A 17,835-nucleotide genomic window follows, 5' to 3' on the forward strand; every position below is an offset into this window, starting at 1 on the left:
CAGGCATGGGTAGAATTAGATAGAATATACCTGTAACCAACTGTCTGTTTGTCAGGTACACCTACATCGTCAAGAAACTGTGTTTATAAATAGTTCACAGAATAAATTGTTAGCCCTGAAAAGGGCTTTTTGTTAGGTGGGCCAGGCGAGCCAGCGCGTGCGCGGCGCGCGCTGCGTTTCCCTCCTTCTTTGTGCCGTTGTTGCCGTGTTGGGTGACGGTGGTTGTTTTTCGCCGCGACAATGAACAACAGTCATCAAGCAAACAAACAACATAACACAGAAGAACAGCTGCTGCTGCTGCCGAGACGACGACAGAGCGATTACTTCTTGGAGGCGGGTGTCTTTTTCGCTGCGGCCTTTTTTTGTGTGGCGGCCGCCTTCTTCGGTTTGGGCGCCTTCGGCTTCTTCGTTGGCGGTTTAGCTGTCTTTTTCGCCTTGGGCGCTGCGGCGGCCTTCGCCTTCGCCGGTGCGGCCGCTTTCTTTGCCGCGGCGGGCTTCTTCTTGGCTGCCGCTGCCTTCTTGTCTTTAGCGGCGGAGGACGCCTTGCCCTTGGACGGCGACGAGGCAGACGACGAGGCGGCGCCAGAAGAAGCTCCCTTCTTCGACTTCGATGCGGCGGAGGCCGCTGCGGTGGCTTTCTTGGACTTGGCCGCCGCAGAAGATGCAGATTTCTTCGAACCGGCGGCCGCCGGTTTCTTGGAAGACGCAGATTTCGATTCCAATTTGAACGAGCCGGAAGCTCCTTTACCCTTGGTCTGTATGAGGGCACCGGACTCGACGGCGCTCTTGAGATACTTCCTTATGAACGGCGCCAATTTCTCCGCGTCGACTTTGTATTGGGCCGCGATGTATTTCTTGATCGCTTGAAGTGACGAGCCGCTCCTCTCCTTCAACTCTTTGATGGCATTGTTCACCATCTCCGAAGTTTTGGGATGAGTAGGTTTGGCTTTAGCCTTCTTCACACCACCGGCGGCCGCGCTCGCCTTGGGCTGTTTCTTCGCCGGCGTCGCTGGCGCTGATGCCTCGGATGCTACAGCCGTGTCTGCCATATCTCTGACTGATGATGATAATAATGATAATATAGATAAATTACAACAATACCGACCGGAGAGGCGGTGATGATCGTAAGTAACGTAAACTGAATGTGTTGTATAGTTGCAAGTTTATATCGAACATTTCGCCCGCATCGGAGTTTACCGTAACGCAAACCTATTTGCCGCGAGACGTTTTCTCATACGACATGTTCCAAGTTTTCACTACATAAGTTCAGAATAAATATTTTTTAAACAGTTTTAAGTCGGAGAGAAAAAAGAATTTCACGTTAGAATGAATATTTTTGAGTTCACCCACGACACATGGCAATCGTTGAGGTCGCCCGGCGGCCGGATCGCACCGTAGACGCGTTTATTTTGGCAGTAATATATCGCGAACAGCCCGGGTCGTGTTCAAAAGTGTTATTTCTCTATAAAAGCGGTGATAAAGGGCGTATCGCGTTTGCCCGACGAAAGCGAACATATCGAACTCCCCGAGCGGTAACGTTTCGTCATTATCCATCGATATATAGTACACATTAGAGCCTATCAAATCTAGGGTCGTAAAACAAGAGGCAGCCTAGCAGTCAGTAGCAGCAGAGCGCGGGCGACCAGCGTGTAGCTACCACCTATATAGTATTTGATGAAAAAAAAAAAGATAATATCATACCTATATATGTATTAGTTGCATACAAACACATACAACGACCGTTTCGCCAAATGCAATCGCAATAATACACCTATATAAATAAGACGCAAACTCACGGGGCGGCGATAGTGGTAGTAGAGTTGATACCTATCAATCTTGTCGCATACTTATAAATTTCTCTCTCGTTCGCGTGCCTATTGGGTTGTCTTTTAAAGTCATAGACACATCCTACAGACATATAGGTAGGTAGATAGATACGACAAGAGCATAGCCAACAACATGCGAGTCGGCCGGGTGGGTCCCAGAGAGAGACTCTCGACTGATCTAAGCTCATCGCCAATTATTTATATTTATTGCCTACTAAGTAGGTAAATATTATATTATACCTATACACAACTTGATTACATAGTGTTGTGAATATATATATATATATATACATAGGTAGGTAGGCATCAGAGAGAGGAGAGACCATATCATACCTAGGTGGTAGGTATCGACTGTTCGCATAGTCTTAGAAACGATTTTGAGATAAAAGGAATCATATGCGGCCCTGAAAAGGGCCTTTTTTATTTGTTACAGCGTTGAGTTGCTGTAAAAGTGCGAACGGATGGAAGCAGCAGCGTGCGTGTGTGTGTGTTAAGTTTGTTCGTGACACAACCTAGTGTATTAAACATATCAGTCAGTAGACTGCATAGAATAATACACTACGTTACTCACCACCACTCGCTACTACATCACATCACAAATCTCACACAGATACATGGCACAACGCGTAGAGTAATTGTGTGAGCGTAACTCATCAATCATCAGCTCTAACCGCCGAAACCGTAGAGGGTACGGCCCTGGCGCTTCAGAGCGTATACAACGTCCATAGCGGTGACGGTCTTCCTCTTCGCGTGCTCTGTGTAAGTGACCGCGTCGCGGATCACGTTCTCGAGGAACACCTTGAGCACACCACGCGTCTCCTCGTATATCAAACCGGAGATACGCTTGACACCTCCTCTGCGGGCCAAACGACGGATGGCCGGTTTGGTGATGCCCTGGATGTTATCACGAAGCACCTTCCTGTGACGCTTGGCTCCTCCCTTTCCAAGACCTTTCCCTCCCTTGCCGCGACCGGTCATTTTGTAGTAGTTTGATTGAGATTGACTTCAGCGAAAATCACGAGCTCGCACCGCAACCGATGCTTACAACAGTTACAGCCGGAATGCCTCTCGCAACCGGCTAAATTCTCGTATTTATAAGCGACCGAGCGAGCCGCGAGCGAGTGAGTGGGGAGATACCTATGCATGCGCGATATGCTTTTGGGCTTGCGTTGCGTGCGTACCTACCTACGTACGTACATACAACATACATATACTTATTATATATAATTGAAATAAATAGGTATATTTATTATCTTATTTAATTTTCAACAATTGCATTAATTATTTAATACATAAACAATCTATCCGGTGTCTACTCCTCGTCGAATGTAAACGACGTCTTTTAAATTTATTTAGAATCAATTTTATAAATTTTGACTTTTTCAGATGTTTTTCTATGTATCCAGCTCGAGTACAAGTTTTAATTTTGTTCTATGCTAATCAAATCATGACTTTTAATGGTAGTATGGTAGGCCTATGTAGTGACAGCGTGCAAAATACAAACGCGCCGTCTAATTTAAGAAGAAAAAAATTACATATGTATGTATCTATGTCAGGCAATTGAAAATTATGTACGCTACTATCTATGGATATGTACCTATATAACCAGTTATGTGAACGGTTGAAGAGACTCGCAAAGTGTGTACAGAGAAACAATTATATTATCAGAATCATGTGCGGCCCTGAAAAGGGCCTTTTTGTTCGTCCGTTGTATGGATGAACGATACGGTGGAATATTATTATTTAGTGTCTTACGCTGGTCACCGACTGCCGGCAAGACAGACGGCAGACCACGAACAAACACCATGTAAACACCACACCGCACGCACAACATACATTCACGATGAATTTGTGTATTATATTATTTGGGTGCCTAAGCGCGCTCGCCCCTGATCCTGCGCGCCAGCTGAATGTCCTTTGGCATGATGGTGACGCGTTTGGCGTGGATCGCGCACAGATTGGTGTCTTCGAAGAGGCCTACCAGGTACGCCTCGCTGGCCTCCTGAAGAGCCATAACGGCCGAACTCTGGAAACGAAGATCGGTCTTGAAATCTTGTGCGATCTCACGCACGAGACGCTGGAAGGGCAGCTTGCGGATCAGGAGCTCAGTACTCTTCTGGTAACGACGGATCTCACGGAGTGCTACAGTTCCCGGCCTGTAACGATGGGGTTTCTTGACACCGCCGGTGGCGGGGGCGCTCTTGCGAGCCGCCTTAGTGGCTAGCTGTTTCCTGGGTGCCTTACCACCGGTAGATTTACGGGCCGTTTGCTTGGTACGAGCCATTTCTAACAAATGCAAAGCAAAACAAATGCAGAGAACGAACGACCTCACTCGATTAGCAACCGAACGCGAATGAGGCGAAAATCGTGGGCTTTCGTCTCATTCCGGTAAGGGGATGGGGAATCAGTGACGAGGCAACGGCCTCTTTACTGAGGTGTCGGTCGCTGTCTGTCAAAACAGACAGGTCGTTGGGTTGGGAAAGTGCCACAAGAATGGGGTCTGTCCTACTACCTATCTCAGGTCGCGATATCCGCTCAAGCCGGGAAGGGCCGGCGAGCTATCTCAGCGGGCGGGATAAGAAGAGACAAACCTATGTAATGGGGGGGTCACTGGGGGTCTGTTATGAGGTCTCTAGGGAACTGCTTAGAGTCGGGAGGACGGGCGTGGTACGGGGCCAACTCCTGTATGTGTGGCAGGGTCGACTCGTCTACACGCTTAAGTAGCCTCCTCGTTAGATGCCTAATATGGGCATCTAGGCTTTCCATCTGCAATCCTTTTTGGATCGTAGAGTTCCTCACGTAACGGGGGGCTTTCGTGATGACTCGGAGTGAAATCGATTGTTGGGCCTCCAGCTGATTTTTGCGCGTCTGGTTAGTGAGCGCGTACCACGCTGGAGCGGCGTATGTCAGTCGGGGCCGTATGTATGTTTTATACACACCGAGTTTCACTTTTAAGGGGAGAACTGAGTTTAAGACGGGACGCAAAACGGCTCGGGCAGCACGAGTAGAGTTGATAACGGCGTTAACTTGATCCTTCATCGTCAGGCGCCGATCGATTTGGACGCCCAGGTATTTAACCGGGCTAGTCCAAGCGATCTCTTGGTCCTGTAGACGGAGAGGAGGAGGCAGAGCGGTGCGGCTTACCACAATGGCTTGCGTTTTAGCTACATTGATCGACAGCCTCCAGCGGGATAACCATTCGGGGAGGGCATCGAGGGTTCTCTGGACTACCTTGGCGGCATGTATCGGACTGAGTGACGAAGCGTAGTACGCTGCGTCGTCGGCATACAGGGCTAGGTGAGAACCTTTTTCTAAAGGGATGTCATCGGTGTATCGCGCGTAGAGTACGGGAGAGAGGCAACTGCCTTGGGGAACGCCGGCCTCTATGGTGCGTACTGTAGAGGTGGCGTCTTCGACTGCTACTTGGAACTGTCTGTCTACGAGGAAGTTGGCCACGGTCTTGACGATTCGACGGGGAGTCGTAGAGGTGGACAATTTGTAGATCAGACCTGGGTGCCAGACACGGTCGAACGCTCCTTCCATGTCGAGAAAAACACCTACGGTTTTTTCCCCTTTATTGAAGGCTGTCGTCATATGGTGTAGTACCCTTGTGAGTTGGAGCGTGGTGGAGTGCTCGGCTCGAAAGCCGAATTGCTCGTTTCTGGGGGTCAAGTGAGGTGTGAGATGTAGTAATAACAATTTCTCGAACACCTTGGAGATGGTAGCGAGTAGCGTAATGGGGCGGTAACTCCCTGGATTCAAGACATTTTTGTGGGGCTTGGGAAGCATGATGACACGACCTAGTTTCCAAATGGAGGGGTAGTGGCCCGTGCGCAAGACTCCGTTATAGAGTCGCGTCAGAACTGCGATTGCTCGCGGAGGGAAGTGTCGCAGGGCTTCGTTGGGGATGCCATCGGGGCCTGGGGCTTTGCGTAGCTTCGTTTTCTTGACCATCCTAAGGACTTGACCCGGGGTAAAGACTATGGGGTCTTCGTCCGGGGGAATGGGACGACGGAAGTACTCGTCCAGGAGCTTCTGGATGTCTTCAGCTTGCTGAGGGTCATCAGAGGGGTTCGGTTTGAATCGCTGCTCTAAGTTATCCGCGAAGATTTCCGCTCTATCTTCCGCTCTGTACCGGGGGGTACCGTCGGAGGCGTTGAGGGGGCGAATAGGCTGAGGCTTATTGGAAACTTGCCTGCAGAGCCTGTGAATAGACGTCCAGTCGTCACTCGCCGACTCCATGGTCCGTAGCCAAGACTCGGAAGCCTCTGTTTCCAGAGCTTTCGCAATCTTTGCTGACATAGAGTTCACTCGAGTTTTGAGGGATGGGCATCTGGTTCGTTGCCAGCGTTTTCGCAGGGTTCTCTTTTCGGCTATCATCTCTAGAATGTAGAGGGGGGTAGGGCGTCTCTTGGGGGTACTAACGGTGTCAGAAGTAGCTTGTTTTAGGGCCTCTTGTGTTATTTCACAGATGTGGGAAGCTAACTGCTCTACGTCAGCCGCATTGCTGACCGGTGTCGAAGAGAGGTGCTGCTCTACATACGTGCTGAACTTAGCCCACTCAATTCGGGGTTTGGGGGGAGGGGTTGGCTTGGCAGTGTGGGACTCATCCACTGTTACGAGGACAGGCTGATGGTCGGAGTCCATGTTGTCGTTGAGCACTTCGGTGGTAACCTTTGACGCTGAAATGCCTTTGTACAGCGTGAGATCGATTACGTCCGGTAAGTAGGCGGCGGCTCCGGGGTAGTGAGTCGGTACTTCCGCGCCTCTCACCTCGTAACCCACTCTTTCAGAGTCGTCAAAGAGGCGGCGTCCATTTGGGCATATACGCGAGGAGTTCCAGGCGGTGTGTTTGCAGTTAAAGTCGCCGGCTACGATCGTTGGAAGGGACGAGTCCAGTAGGAGATGGATATCGGCCACTTTTAATTGATCGTTCGGTGGTTTATAAAGTGCGAACACACGAGTCGGAGTAGAGTCAATACATATCTCAACGCCTAGTGCGTAGATAGACTGAAGTTGCGCGCGTGGTATCGGTTGATGGATAATTTTCCTCTTGACCAAAACGGCGAGGCCTCTGTAAGCTGCGCCGTGGTCGGAGACTGCATCAAAACGATAGACATGATAATTTGGGAACTTCAGCTGATCCGATGCTCGCAAATGCGTTTCTGAGATCAGAATGATATCGGCGTTATGCTCGGTTACCAATGATTTCAGAAGGCTGCGTCTGACTTTGTTAAGTCCGTTGGCATTCCAGTGGATGATTTTAAGGGGTTTGTCACACACTGTTGGGCAGTAGTGAGGCCATTCCTCTGAGCACTATGGGGACGATGTCCTGGTCGGCTTGGTACGCAACCAGGATCTCGACTAGAAGGTCGATGACCGGCTGGACGTTCATCCTTCCCGTCTTGGTAGCGTCCTTTGCCTGTTCGGGACGTTGGGGCTCGGGTTGCTGAGGGGGGGTGGCCTTTCTAGGGGCGGGCTTCGGTTTGCCTCCTACAGCTGTGGGGCGCGGTTTGAGGGCGGGCTGCTCTGCCTGGGGCTGGGGTTGTTCGACTGGGGGGGAGCCCTTGGCTTTCCTACCTCGTCGCCTACGGCGCTTCGGTTTATCCGTGCGCTCAGTGGGGGCATTGGCCTCTGCCATGAGGGAGGTGGGCATCGTTTCTGCGGCGGGGGTTGTTGCAGCTTTTGGGGGGCGGCTGGGGGCGGCGGTCAGGAGGACCGTACCTGCCTTCTTATTGCGCATCTCCTTACGGAATACGGGGCAGGACACGTTGTTTGCCGTGTGCGAGCCCTTGCAGTTGGCGCAAGTTGCCGGTTCCTCTAGCGGGCGGGGGCATTCTCTAGCGAAATGCTCTTCGCCGCAGCGGACACAGGCGGGGCGGCGGTGGCAGTTGTGGGAGCTGTGCCGAAACTGCTGGCATCGGTGGCATTGGGCGGGGCCTTTTTTGCCACGCCAGGCTTCAATGGTGATCCCCGGCATGCATAGAAGTTCGCTGACTTCATAAATGGCGGGGATGGTCTCAGCATTCCGTTGGAGCTGCGCGAAAAATATGCAGCCCGGGCGGCCTTGACGCGCGCGTATGGGGCGCACGTATTCGGGCAGGAAGCCTAGGATGCGAAGTTCGTCCTCTATGTCGGACGGCTTCGTGTCGGCTGGTAGACCTCTAATGGCTACCTTTAGGCTGCGTTCTGCGGGGAGGGAGTAAGAGAACCAGGAAATACCTGCTTCCTTTTCTAGCTGCGTGAGGTACCGCTGGACTGCGCGGTACTCGTCCTCTTCGCGCGGCATAAAACGCACTCCTTTGCCGAAGGGGCGCGCGTTGGGAGCGTGGCCCATCCTCTTTTTGAGCTCCTTAAAATGGAAAGCCCAGTCGGGGAGGTGCTCCACAATGAGGGGTGGGTACCGGGGGCGGGGGGGCAGCTTAGTCGGGGGGGATTGTGGCACTTTTGCGGGGGCACAAGTTGCAGAAGGCAACTGGGAAGTGTGGGGTGCCGGCGAGGCAGGAGGCGACCTACGCGAGGGGTTGGTGGCGGCGGCGGCGGCGGCGTAACTAGTGACCGGCGACGTCACGACGACATCCATCTCCTCGAGCGACGGCATGGATAGCGCGGACGAACGAGGGGGTGTGCGCGGAGCGGGTACCGGTGGCGACGCGGGGGAGGCCTTCGAGGGCGGAGAGCGCGGGGCGGGGGTCGGGGGCATCTTCGCCCAAGCCGGGGTCGGAAGTCGCGGCGGCGATACGACGCGGGCCACCTTAAGGGTGGGTTCGTACGCGGGGCCGGTTTTCGACGGCTTAGGGACGGCGGCGGTACTCGCGGAGGATGCGGGCGCGGCGGGCACGGCGGTCGCGGAACGCGAGGCACGGCGCGGGTCGCGCTGCGGCTTCGGCGCGGTAGGGGCGTCCTCGGCGCTGAAAAATTCCTCCCCTCCAGATTGGACAGGGGAGGGAGACGGCGGGGGCTGGGAGGGGGCGCGTCCTGCTACAATCGCCCTCTGTATGAGGGACGCAGCCCCGGGGCTTTTCAGGAATTCCAGAGGGTTGTTCACCCTCTGGGGTCTCAATGGCCGCTTATGGGCCGAGGCGCGCCTAGGCGAAGCAGCGCCCGAAGTGGCCCTCGTAGGCTTCGACGGCGGCGGCATCTCAACCTCTGCGATGCGTAATCACATAGCAGAGGATGACATGCCTAGACCCCCTGGCAGGGCCAACCTCCCAAATAAAAATTTGGTGAGGGTAGTCCCGGAAACAGAGGCCCGCCGACGGCGACGAAAAAGAGGTCTCACTCACCTGGCTTGGTACGACCGAATGCGCTTATCCGGTCGCCTAGTAATAACTCGGCTAGGCAGATGAGGCGAAAATTTCGAGAGCGTGTCTTTATATAGATCGCGCCGCTCGGACGTGCCGCGAGCGCCTGAACTGAATAGGTATGATGGGTATGGGTGAATAGTTGTTTTAAATGAAAATAATAATAATAATAATAAATAAATACATACGTATATATGCACCATAGGTATTTTAATGAAATTCTCTTTGATTTATAGTTGAAGTATAGTTTTTTTTTTCTTTCACAAAACGTATTTATCTTATATAGGTATGTAATAATAAAATAAAAATCTAACTTCTGTTTTTTTTTTCCTCTTTCTCTTATTTATCGCTTAATTATTAAATAGGTATGTATACATATATACCTATTATTTTTTAATCTCTCGTAGTTAATTAACAGTATTATAGATAGTTGTATGTTTACTACCGTACTACCTAATCTGTAAAATTGACATATAGCAGTTAAATAGCAGGAATCATTATGTTATTCGTTTATAAAAGTTACGAGTAGGCATGTATGTATGTATGTATGTATGTGTGTGTGTGTGTGTGCATGTGCGTGCGTATGTGGGCTGCGTTCAGACTATTTGACGTTATCAAGAAACATTTAAAAGCAAACAGAAAGATATTGTGGCCCTGAAAAGGGCCTTTTTCTCATTTCCACCCTTTCCCTTTGAACAGTGGAACAGTTCAAAAAGGCGGCGGTGTGTTCACACTGGCTCACAGTAGTTACGATTTACTTAGAGCTAGTGTATTTGGTGACGGCCTTCGTTCCCTCACTGACGGCGTGCTTGGCCAGCTCGCCGGGCAGCAGCAGCCTCACGGAGGTCTGCACCTCCCGGGACGTGATTGTGGAACGCTTGTTGTAGTGGGCCAAACGGGACGCCTCGGCAGCGATGCGTTCGAAGATGTCATTCACGAACGAGTTCATGATAGACATCGCCTTACTGGATATACCAGTGTCGGGATGAACCTGCTTCAGCACCTTGTAGATGTAGATGGCGTAACTCTCCTTCCTCTTGTGCTTCTTCTTCTTTTTATCAGTCTTGGAGATGTTCTTCTGGGCCTTGCCAGACTTCTTGGCGGCCTTACCACTTGTCTTCGGCGGCATATTTATTTATTTAATTGACAACGGTAACAGCGGTGATACAGACTGGCTCCGGTCGGCAACTGACTGGTTTCGTGTCGCAAAATATCAAGATTTTTTATTATATTTACTCGATTGGATCGCAAACGGTGTCAGGGTAAACGAGCGTGTGCACCAATCAGATTCACGCATTCACCGAACGAGAGGGGGGGGGGGGGTGTGTGTGTCAAACCCCCCCCCCCCCCCTCCCCACACCTCCAACTACTAGGTACCTTGCTGCCGCCTTAGGTGTGAAATAGGAATGAATGAATATCAAACCAAATGCAAATATGTATAAATCTAATTCTATCTATAATCAATCATCGATCGAGAAAATTTAACGTAGGTACCAGATAATAATATGTCATTAATGAAATGTTAATTACATATCTATCTATATTTCCAGAAGATGTAAATGTGCCGCGCGTATCGACCTGCACCCGAGGCAACGGCGCTGCGTTCAGCGAATTCAAACCGAACGGTAAGTAGAGATAATACCTAATTACCTACACTCCTACCTAAGTGTTACTACTATGTACTTGTATTTAATTTATTTATTGATTGATTGTGATATACTTGTTTCGTATTTATTTATTTATTGTGTCTATATTGATAGTACCTAGTACCTATACCTATCGTGTATGTGTGATAATCAATCAATCAAATAAATAAATAATACGTCATGATGTATGTATGTATACCGGGCCTCGAACTCTTTGTTGTCGTATCAACAGAAACGAACATATACTATTGTTCCTCGAATCATATTGCGGCCCTGAAAAGGGCCTTTTTTCTAAAATCACCATCAGCCATGAGTGACGGCGGCGCAGTGCATCGTCCATCATCACCACCACCACCGGCCGTTGTGCGTCGGCAGCATATATGTAGCGTAACAGCGGCAAGGTACGCAACACGAAACACAACAACAACACGCACGGTGGCGGTGAGGGTGACGAAGGTGTCGTAAATGTTTACGCCTTCTTCTCGGTCTTCTTGGGCAGGAGCACCGCCTGGATGTTGGGCAGTACACCGCCCTGGGCGATTGTGACTCCGGACAGAAGTTTGTTCAACTCCTCGTCGTTGCGGATGGCCAGCTGCAGATGCCTCGGTATGATTCTGGTCTTCTTGTTGTCTCTGGCAGCGTTGCCGGCCAACTCGAGAACCTCAGCGGCCAGGTACTCCATCACGGCGGCGAGGTAAACGGGAGCGCCAGCACCGACTCGCTCGGCATAGTTGCCCTTGCGTAGGAGCCTATGAATACGACCCACGGGGAATTGGAGACCCGCACGGTTCGAGCGGGACTTTGCCTTTCCCTTGACTTTGCCACCTTTACCGCGTCCAGACATAATTGCAAATTCTTTTACAAAATAAAACGAGCGCAAACACAAGACACTAGCGCACTGTAAGTGAGCGAGAGCGAGTTTGATTTAAAAAAAAGGAACACGCGCTTATATAGTTATAAAGAGACACGCCGTGCGCGAAACGTACAATGAACGATGAGTGTAACGTTAATGGGTGGGGGGGAGAACGTCGATGATTTCATCAATGTATCATTTTGACTGTGTTGGTCCGATATTATGATGCACATACATATATATGTTTAAGGATTACATACAGTGCGCGTCTATTATTATTTGTATCTCCTTTTGGCATTCACGGCACATAGTCCGATCCTTTGAGAGGCTTGCGTGGGGATATGTTATTATTATTATTACTATGAAATGGATACAGCCAGCCGGTTACCTATTATAAATGCGTAAGAGTTTGTGAGGATGTAGGTAGGTGTATGATGTGTGTTTGTTACATACACTTAACTCATTCGCGCGATGCAAAATCGAATGGACGATTTGTTATGAGTTACATTTGATACCTAGGTGGTACACAGGCATGGGTAGAATTAGATAGAATATACCTGTAACCAACTGTCTGTTTGTCAGGTACACCTACATCGTCAAGAAACTGTGTTTATAAATAGTTCACAGAATAAATTGTTAGCCCTGAAAAGGGCTTTTTGTTAGGTGGGCCAGGCGAGCCAGCGCGTGCGCGGCGCGCGCTGCGTTTCCCTCCTTCTTTGTGCCGTTGTTGCCGTGTTGGGTGACGGTGGTTGTTTTTCGCCGCGACAATGAACAACAGTCATCAAGCAAACAAACAACATAACACAGAAGAACAGCTGCTGCTGCTGCCGAGACGACGACAGAGCGATTACTTCTTGGAGGCGGGTGTCTTTTTCGCTGCGGCCTTTTTTTGTGTGGCGGCCGCCTTCTTCGGTTTGGGCGCCTTCGGCTTCTTCGTTGGCGGTTTAGCTGTCTTTTTCGCCTTGGGCGCTGCGGCGGCCTTCGCCTTCGCCGGTGCGGCCGCTTTCTTTGCCGCGGCGGGCTTCTTCTTGGCTGCCGCTGCCTTCTTGTCTTTAGCGGCGGAGGACGCCTTGCCCTTGGACGGCGACGAGGCAGACGACGAGGCGGCGCCAGAAGAAGCTCCCTTCTTCGACTTCGATGCGGCGGAGGCCGCTGCGGTGGCTTTCTTGGACTTGGCCGCCGCAGAAGATGCAGATTTCTTCGAACCGGCGGCCGCCGGTTTCTTGGAAGACGCAGATTTCGATTCCAATTTGAACGAGCCGGAAGCTCCTTTACCCTTGGTCTGTATGAGGGCACCGGACTCGACGGCGCTCTTGAGATACTTCCTTATGAACGGCGCCAATTTCTCCGCGTCGACTTTGTATTGGGCCGCGATGTATTTCTTGATCGCTTGAAGTGACGAGCCGCTCCTCTCCTTCAACTCTTTGATGGCATTGTTCACCATCTCCGAAGTTTTGGGATGAGTAGGTTTGGCTTTAGCCTTCTTCACACCACCGGCGGCCGCGCTCGCCTTGGGCTGTTTCTTCGCCGGCGTCGCTGGCGCTGATGCCTCGGATGCTACAGCCGTGTCTGCCATATCTCTGACTGATGATGATAATAATGATAATATAGATAAATTACAACAATACCGACCGGAGAGGCGGTGATGATCGTAAGTAACGTAAACTGAATGTGTTGTATAGTTGCAAGTTTATATCGAACATTTCGCCCGCATCGGAGTTTACCGTAACGCAAACCTATTTGCCGCGAGACGTTTTCTCATACGACATGTTCCAAGTTTTCACTACATAAGTTCAGAATAAATATTTTTTAAACAGTTTTAAGTCGGAGAGAAAAAAGAATTTCACGTTAGAATGAATATTTTTGAGTTCACCCACGACACATGGCAATCGTTGAGGTCGCCCGGCGGCCGGATCGCACCGTAGACGCGTTTATTTTGGCAGTAATATATCGCGAACAGCCCGGGTCGTGTTCAAAAGTGTTATTTCTCTATAAAAGCGGTGATAAAGGGCGTATCGCGTTTGCCCGACGAAAGCGAACATATCGAACTCCCCGAGCGGTAACGTTTCGTCATTATCCATCGATATATAGTACACATTAGAGCCTATCAAATCTAGGGTCGTAAAACAAGAGGCAGCCTAGCAGTCAGTAGCAGCAGAGCGCGGGCGACCAGCGTGTAGCTACCACCTATATAGTATTTGATGAAAAAAAAAAAGATAATATCATACCTATATATGTATTAGTTGCATACAAACACATACAACGACCGTTTCGCCAAATGCAATCGCAATAATACACCTATATAAATAAGACGCAAACTCACGGGGCGGCGATAGTGGTAGTAGAGTTGATACCTATCAATCTTGTCGCATACTTATAAATTTCTCTCTCGTTCGCGTGCCTATTGGGTTGTCTTTTAAAGTCATAGACACATCCTACAGACATATAGGTAGGTAGATAGATACGACAAGAGCATAGCCAACAACATGCGAGTCGGCCGGGTGGGTCCCAGAGAGAGACTCTCGACTGATCTAAGCTCATCGCCAATTATTTATATTTATTGCCTACTAAGTAGGTAAATATTATATTATACCTATACACAACTTGATTACATAGTGTTGTGAATATATATATATATATATACATAGGTAGGTAGGCATCAGAGAGAGGAGAGACCATATCATACCTAGGTGGTAGGTATCGACTGTTCGCATAGTCTTAGAAACGATTTTGAGATAAAAGGAATCATATGCGGCCCTGAAAAGGGCCTTTTTTATTTGTTACAGCGTTGAGTTGCTGTAAAAGTGCGAACGGATGGAAGCAGCAGCGTGCGTGTGTGTGTGTTAAGTTTGTTCGTGACACAACCTAGTGTATTAAACATATCAGTCAGTAGACTGCATAGAATAATACACTACGTTACTCACCACCACTCGCTACTACATCACATCACAAATCTCACACAGATACATGGCACAACGCGTAGAGTAATTGTGTGAGCGTAACTCATCAATCATCAGCTCTAACCGCCGAAACCGTAGAGGGTACGGCCCTGGCGCTTCAGAGCGTATACAACGTCCATAGCGGTGACGGTCTTCCTCTTCGCGTGCTCTGTGTAAGTGACCGCGTCGCGGATCACGTTCTCGAGGAACACCTTGAGCACACCACGCGTCTCCTCGTATATCAAACCGGAGATACGCTTGACACCTCCTCTGCGGGCCAAACGACGGATGGCCGGTTTGGTGATGCCCTGGATGTTATCACGAAGCACCTTCCTGTGACGCTTGGCTCCTCCCTTTCCAAGACCTTTCCCTCCCTTGCCGCGACCGGTCATTTTGTAGTAGTTTGATTGAGATTGACTTCAGCGAAAATCACGAGCTCGCACCGCAACCGATGCTTACAACAGTTACAGCCGGAATGCCTCTCGCAACCGGCTAAATTCTCGTATTTATAAGCGACCGAGCGAGCCGCGAGCGAGTGAGTGGGGAGATACCTATGCATGCGCGATATGCTTTTGGGCTTGCGTTGCGTGCGTACCTACCTACGTACGTACATACAACATACATATACTTATTATATATAATTGAAATAAATAGGTATATTTATTATCTTATTTAATTTTCAACAATTGCATTAATTATTTAATACATAAACAATCTATCCGGTGTCTACTCCTCGTCGAATGTAAACGACGTCTTTTAAATTTATTTAGAATCAATTTTATAAATTTTGACTTTTTCAGATGTTTTTCTATGTATCCAGCTCGAGTACAAGTTTTAATTTTGTTCTATGCTAATCAAATCATGACTTTTAATGGTAGTATGGTAGGCCTATGTAGTGACAGCGTGCAAAATACAAACGCGCCGTCTAATTTAAGAAGAAAAAAATTACATATGTATGTATCTATGTCAGGCAATTGAAAATTATGTACGCTACTATCTATGGATATGTACCTATATAACCAGTTATGTGAACGGTTGAAGAGACTCGCAAAGTGTGTACAGAGAAACAATTATATTATCAGAATCATGTGCGGCCCTGAAAAGGGCCTTTTTGTTCGTCCGTTGTATGGATGAACGATACGGTGGAATATTATTATTTAGTGTCTTACGCTGGTCACCGACTGCCGGCAAGACAGACGGCAGACCACGAACAAACACCATGTAAACACCACACCGCACGCACAACATACATTCACGATGAATTTGTGTATTATATTATTTGGGTGCCTAAGCGCGCTCGCCCCTGATCCTGCGCGCCAGCTGAATGTCCTTTGGCATGATGGTGACGCGTTTGGCGTGGATCGCGCACAGATTGGTGTCTTCGAAGAGGCCTACCAGGTACGCCTCGCTGGCCTCCTGAAGAGCCATAACGGCCGAACTCTGGAAACGAAGATCGGTCTTGAAATCTTGTGCGATCTCACGCACGAGACGCTGGAAGGGCAGCTTGCGGATCAGGAGCTCAGTACTCTTCTGGTAACGACGGATCTCACGGAGTGCTACAGTTCCCGGCCTGTAACGATGGGGTTTCTTGACACCGCCGGTGGCGGGGGCGCTCTTGCGAGCCGCCTTAGTGGCTAGCTGTTTCCTGGGTGCCTTACCACCGGTAGATTTACGGGCCGTTTGCTTGGTACGAGCCATTTCTAACAAATGCAAAGCAAAACAAATGCAGAGAACGAACGACCTCACTCGATTAGCAACCGAACGCGAATGAGGCGAAAATTTCGAGAGCGTGTCTTTATATAGATCGCGCCGCTCGGACGTGCCGCGAGCGCCTGAACTGAATAGGTATGATGGGTATGGGTGAATAGTTGTTTTAAATGAAAATAATAATAATAATAATAAATAAATACATACGTATATATGCACCATAGGTATTTTAATGAAATTCTCTTTGATTTATAGTTGAAGTATAGTTTTTTTTTTCTTTCACAAAACGTATTTATCTTATATAGGTATGTAATAATAAAATAAAAATCTAACTTCTGTTTTTTTTTTCCTCTTTCTCTTATTTATCGCTTAATTATTAAATAGGTATGTATACATATATACCTATTATTTTTTAATCTCTCGTAGTTAATTAACAGTATTATAGATAGTTGTATGTTTACTACCGTACTACCTAATCTGTAAAATTGACATATAGCAGTTAAATAGCAGGAATCATTATGTTATTCGTTTATAAAAGTTACGAGTAGGCATGTATGTATGTATGTATGTATGTGTGTGTGTGTGTGTGCATGTGCGTGCGTATGTGGGCTGCGTTCAGACTATTTGACGTTATCAAGAAACATTTAAAAGCAAACAGAAAGATATTGTGGCCCTGAAAAGGGCCTTTTTCTCATTTCCACCCTTTCCCTTTGAACAGTGGAACAGTTCAAAAAGGCGGCGGTGTGTTCACACTGGCTCACAGTAGTTACGATTTACTTAGAGCTAGTGTATTTGGTGACGGCCTTCGTTCCCTCACTGACGGCGTGCTTGGCCAGCTCGCCGGGCAGCAGCAGCCTCACGGAGGTCTGCACCTCCCGGGACGTGATTGTGGAACGCTTGTTGTAGTGGGCCAAACGGGACGCCTCGGCAGCGATGCGTTCGAAGATGTCATTCACGAACGAGTTCATGATAGACATCGCCTTACTGGATATACCAGTGTCGGGATGAACCTGCTTCAGCACCTTGTAGATGTAGATGGCGTAACTCTCCTTCCTCTTGTGCTTCTTCTTCTTTTTATCAGTCTTGGAGATGTTCTTCTGGGCCTTGCCAGACTTCTTGGCGGCCTTACCACTTGTCTTCGGCGGCATATTTATTTATTTAATTGACAACGGTAACAGCGGTGATACAGACTGGCTCCGGTCGGCAACTGACTGGTTTCGTGTCGCAAAATATCAAGATTTTTTATTATATTTACTCGATTGGATCGCAAACGGTGTCAGGGTAAACGAGCGTGTGCACCAATCAGATTCACGCATTCACCGAACGAGAGGGGGGGGGGGGGTGTGTGTGTCAAACCCCCCCCCCCCCCCTCCCCACACCTCCAACTACTAGGTACCTTGCTGCCGCCTTAGGTGTGAAATAGGAATGAATGAATATCAAACCAAATGCAAATATGTATAAATCTAATTCTATCTATAATCAATCATCGATCGAGAAAATTTAACGTAGGTACCAGATAATAATATGTCATTAATGAAATGTTAATTACATATCTATCTA

At 48.8% G+C, this 17,835-nt stretch overlaps 9 protein-coding genes across 9 annotated transcripts; all 9 read right to left on the reverse strand.

The window, feature by feature from the left end:
- Positions 1-320: 320 nt before the first annotated feature.
- LOC128682365 (histone H1B-like) lies at positions 321-1,265 on the reverse strand. The gene has a single exon (XM_053767021.2). It carries the CDS (start codon positions 1,047-1,049, stop codon positions 321-323), a length of 729 nt encoding a protein of 242 aa, XP_053622996.1. The 5' UTR covers positions 1,050-1,265.
- An 863-nt stretch (positions 1,266-2,128) lies between these two features.
- On the reverse strand, positions 2,129-2,824 carry LOC135310024 (histone H4). The gene has a single exon (XM_064436956.1). The coding sequence runs from the start codon at positions 2,802-2,804 to the stop codon at positions 2,493-2,495; it is 312 nt and encodes a 103-aa protein (XP_064293026.1). The 5' UTR covers positions 2,805-2,824; the 3' UTR covers positions 2,129-2,492.
- A 301-nt stretch (positions 2,825-3,125) lies between these two features.
- On the reverse strand, positions 3,126-4,164 carry LOC135310022 (histone H3). Its single transcript, XM_064436954.1, has one exon. The coding sequence runs from the start codon at positions 4,108-4,110 to the stop codon at positions 3,700-3,702; it is 411 nt and encodes a 136-aa protein (XP_064293024.1). The 5' UTR covers positions 4,111-4,164; the 3' UTR covers positions 3,126-3,699.
- A 5,298-nt stretch (positions 4,165-9,462) lies between these two features.
- On the reverse strand, positions 9,463-10,341 carry LOC128682377 (histone H2B). Its single transcript, XM_053767032.2, has one exon. The coding sequence runs from the start codon at positions 10,257-10,259 to the stop codon at positions 9,885-9,887; it is 375 nt and encodes a 124-aa protein (XP_053623007.1). The 5' UTR covers positions 10,260-10,341; the 3' UTR covers positions 9,463-9,884.
- Positions 10,342-10,858: 517 nt separating this feature from the next.
- On the reverse strand, positions 10,859-11,667 carry LOC128682375 (histone H2A). Its single transcript, XM_053767030.2, has one exon. It carries the CDS (start codon positions 11,618-11,620, stop codon positions 11,246-11,248), a length of 375 nt encoding a protein of 124 aa, XP_053623005.1. The 5' UTR covers positions 11,621-11,667; the 3' UTR covers positions 10,859-11,245.
- An 809-nt stretch (positions 11,668-12,476) lies between these two features.
- On the reverse strand, positions 12,477-13,421 carry LOC128682372 (histone H1B-like). The gene has a single exon (XM_053767027.2). It carries the CDS (start codon positions 13,203-13,205, stop codon positions 12,477-12,479), a length of 729 nt encoding a protein of 242 aa, XP_053623002.1. The 5' UTR covers positions 13,206-13,421.
- Positions 13,422-14,287: 866 nt separating this feature from the next.
- LOC135310023 (histone H4) lies at positions 14,288-15,056 on the reverse strand. Its single transcript, XM_064436955.1, has one exon. It carries the CDS (start codon positions 14,958-14,960, stop codon positions 14,649-14,651), a length of 312 nt encoding a protein of 103 aa, XP_064293025.1. The 5' UTR covers positions 14,961-15,056; the 3' UTR covers positions 14,288-14,648.
- A 225-nt stretch (positions 15,057-15,281) lies between these two features.
- Positions 15,282-16,415, reverse strand: LOC128682379 (histone H3). Its single transcript, XM_053767033.1, has one exon. It carries the CDS (start codon positions 16,264-16,266, stop codon positions 15,856-15,858), a length of 411 nt encoding a protein of 136 aa, XP_053623008.1. The 5' UTR covers positions 16,267-16,415; the 3' UTR covers positions 15,282-15,855.
- Positions 16,416-16,626: 211 nt separating this feature from the next.
- On the reverse strand, positions 16,627-17,505 carry LOC128682376 (histone H2B). The gene has a single exon (XM_053767031.2). The coding sequence runs from the start codon at positions 17,421-17,423 to the stop codon at positions 17,049-17,051; it is 375 nt and encodes a 124-aa protein (XP_053623006.1). The 5' UTR covers positions 17,424-17,505; the 3' UTR covers positions 16,627-17,048.
- Between the last annotated feature and the right edge of the window lie 330 nt (positions 17,506-17,835).

This window comes from Plodia interpunctella, chromosome 30 (assembly GCF_027563975.2).
Source record: "Plodia interpunctella isolate USDA-ARS_2022_Savannah chromosome 30, ilPloInte3.2, whole genome shotgun sequence".
Taxonomy (NCBI): Eukaryota; Metazoa; Arthropoda; class Insecta; order Lepidoptera; family Pyralidae; genus Plodia; species Plodia interpunctella.

Bases quoted from the DNA above. Each gene is read 5' to 3' on its own strand.
- LOC128682377 (XM_053767032.2), bottom strand. From the start codon at position 10,259: ATGCCGCCGAAGACAAGTGGTAAGGCCGCCAAGAAGTCTGGCAAGGCC.
- LOC128682365 (XM_053767021.2), bottom strand. From the start codon at position 1,049: ATGGCAGACACGGCTGTAGCATCCGAGGCATCAGCGCCAGCGACGCCG.
- LOC135310024 (XM_064436956.1), bottom strand. From the start codon at position 2,804: ATGACCGGTCGCGGCAAGGGAGGGAAAGGTCTTGGAAAGGGAGGAGCC.
- LOC128682375 (XM_053767030.2), bottom strand. From the start codon at position 11,620: ATGTCTGGACGCGGTAAAGGTGGCAAAGTCAAGGGAAAGGCAAAGTCC.
- LOC135310022 (XM_064436954.1), bottom strand. From the start codon at position 4,110: ATGGCTCGTACCAAGCAAACGGCCCGTAAATCTACCGGTGGTAAGGCA.
- LOC128682379 (XM_053767033.1), bottom strand. From the start codon at position 16,266: ATGGCTCGTACCAAGCAAACGGCCCGTAAATCTACCGGTGGTAAGGCA.
- LOC135310023 (XM_064436955.1), bottom strand. From the start codon at position 14,960: ATGACCGGTCGCGGCAAGGGAGGGAAAGGTCTTGGAAAGGGAGGAGCC.
- LOC128682376 (XM_053767031.2), bottom strand. From the start codon at position 17,423: ATGCCGCCGAAGACAAGTGGTAAGGCCGCCAAGAAGTCTGGCAAGGCC.
- LOC128682372 (XM_053767027.2), bottom strand. From the start codon at position 13,205: ATGGCAGACACGGCTGTAGCATCCGAGGCATCAGCGCCAGCGACGCCG.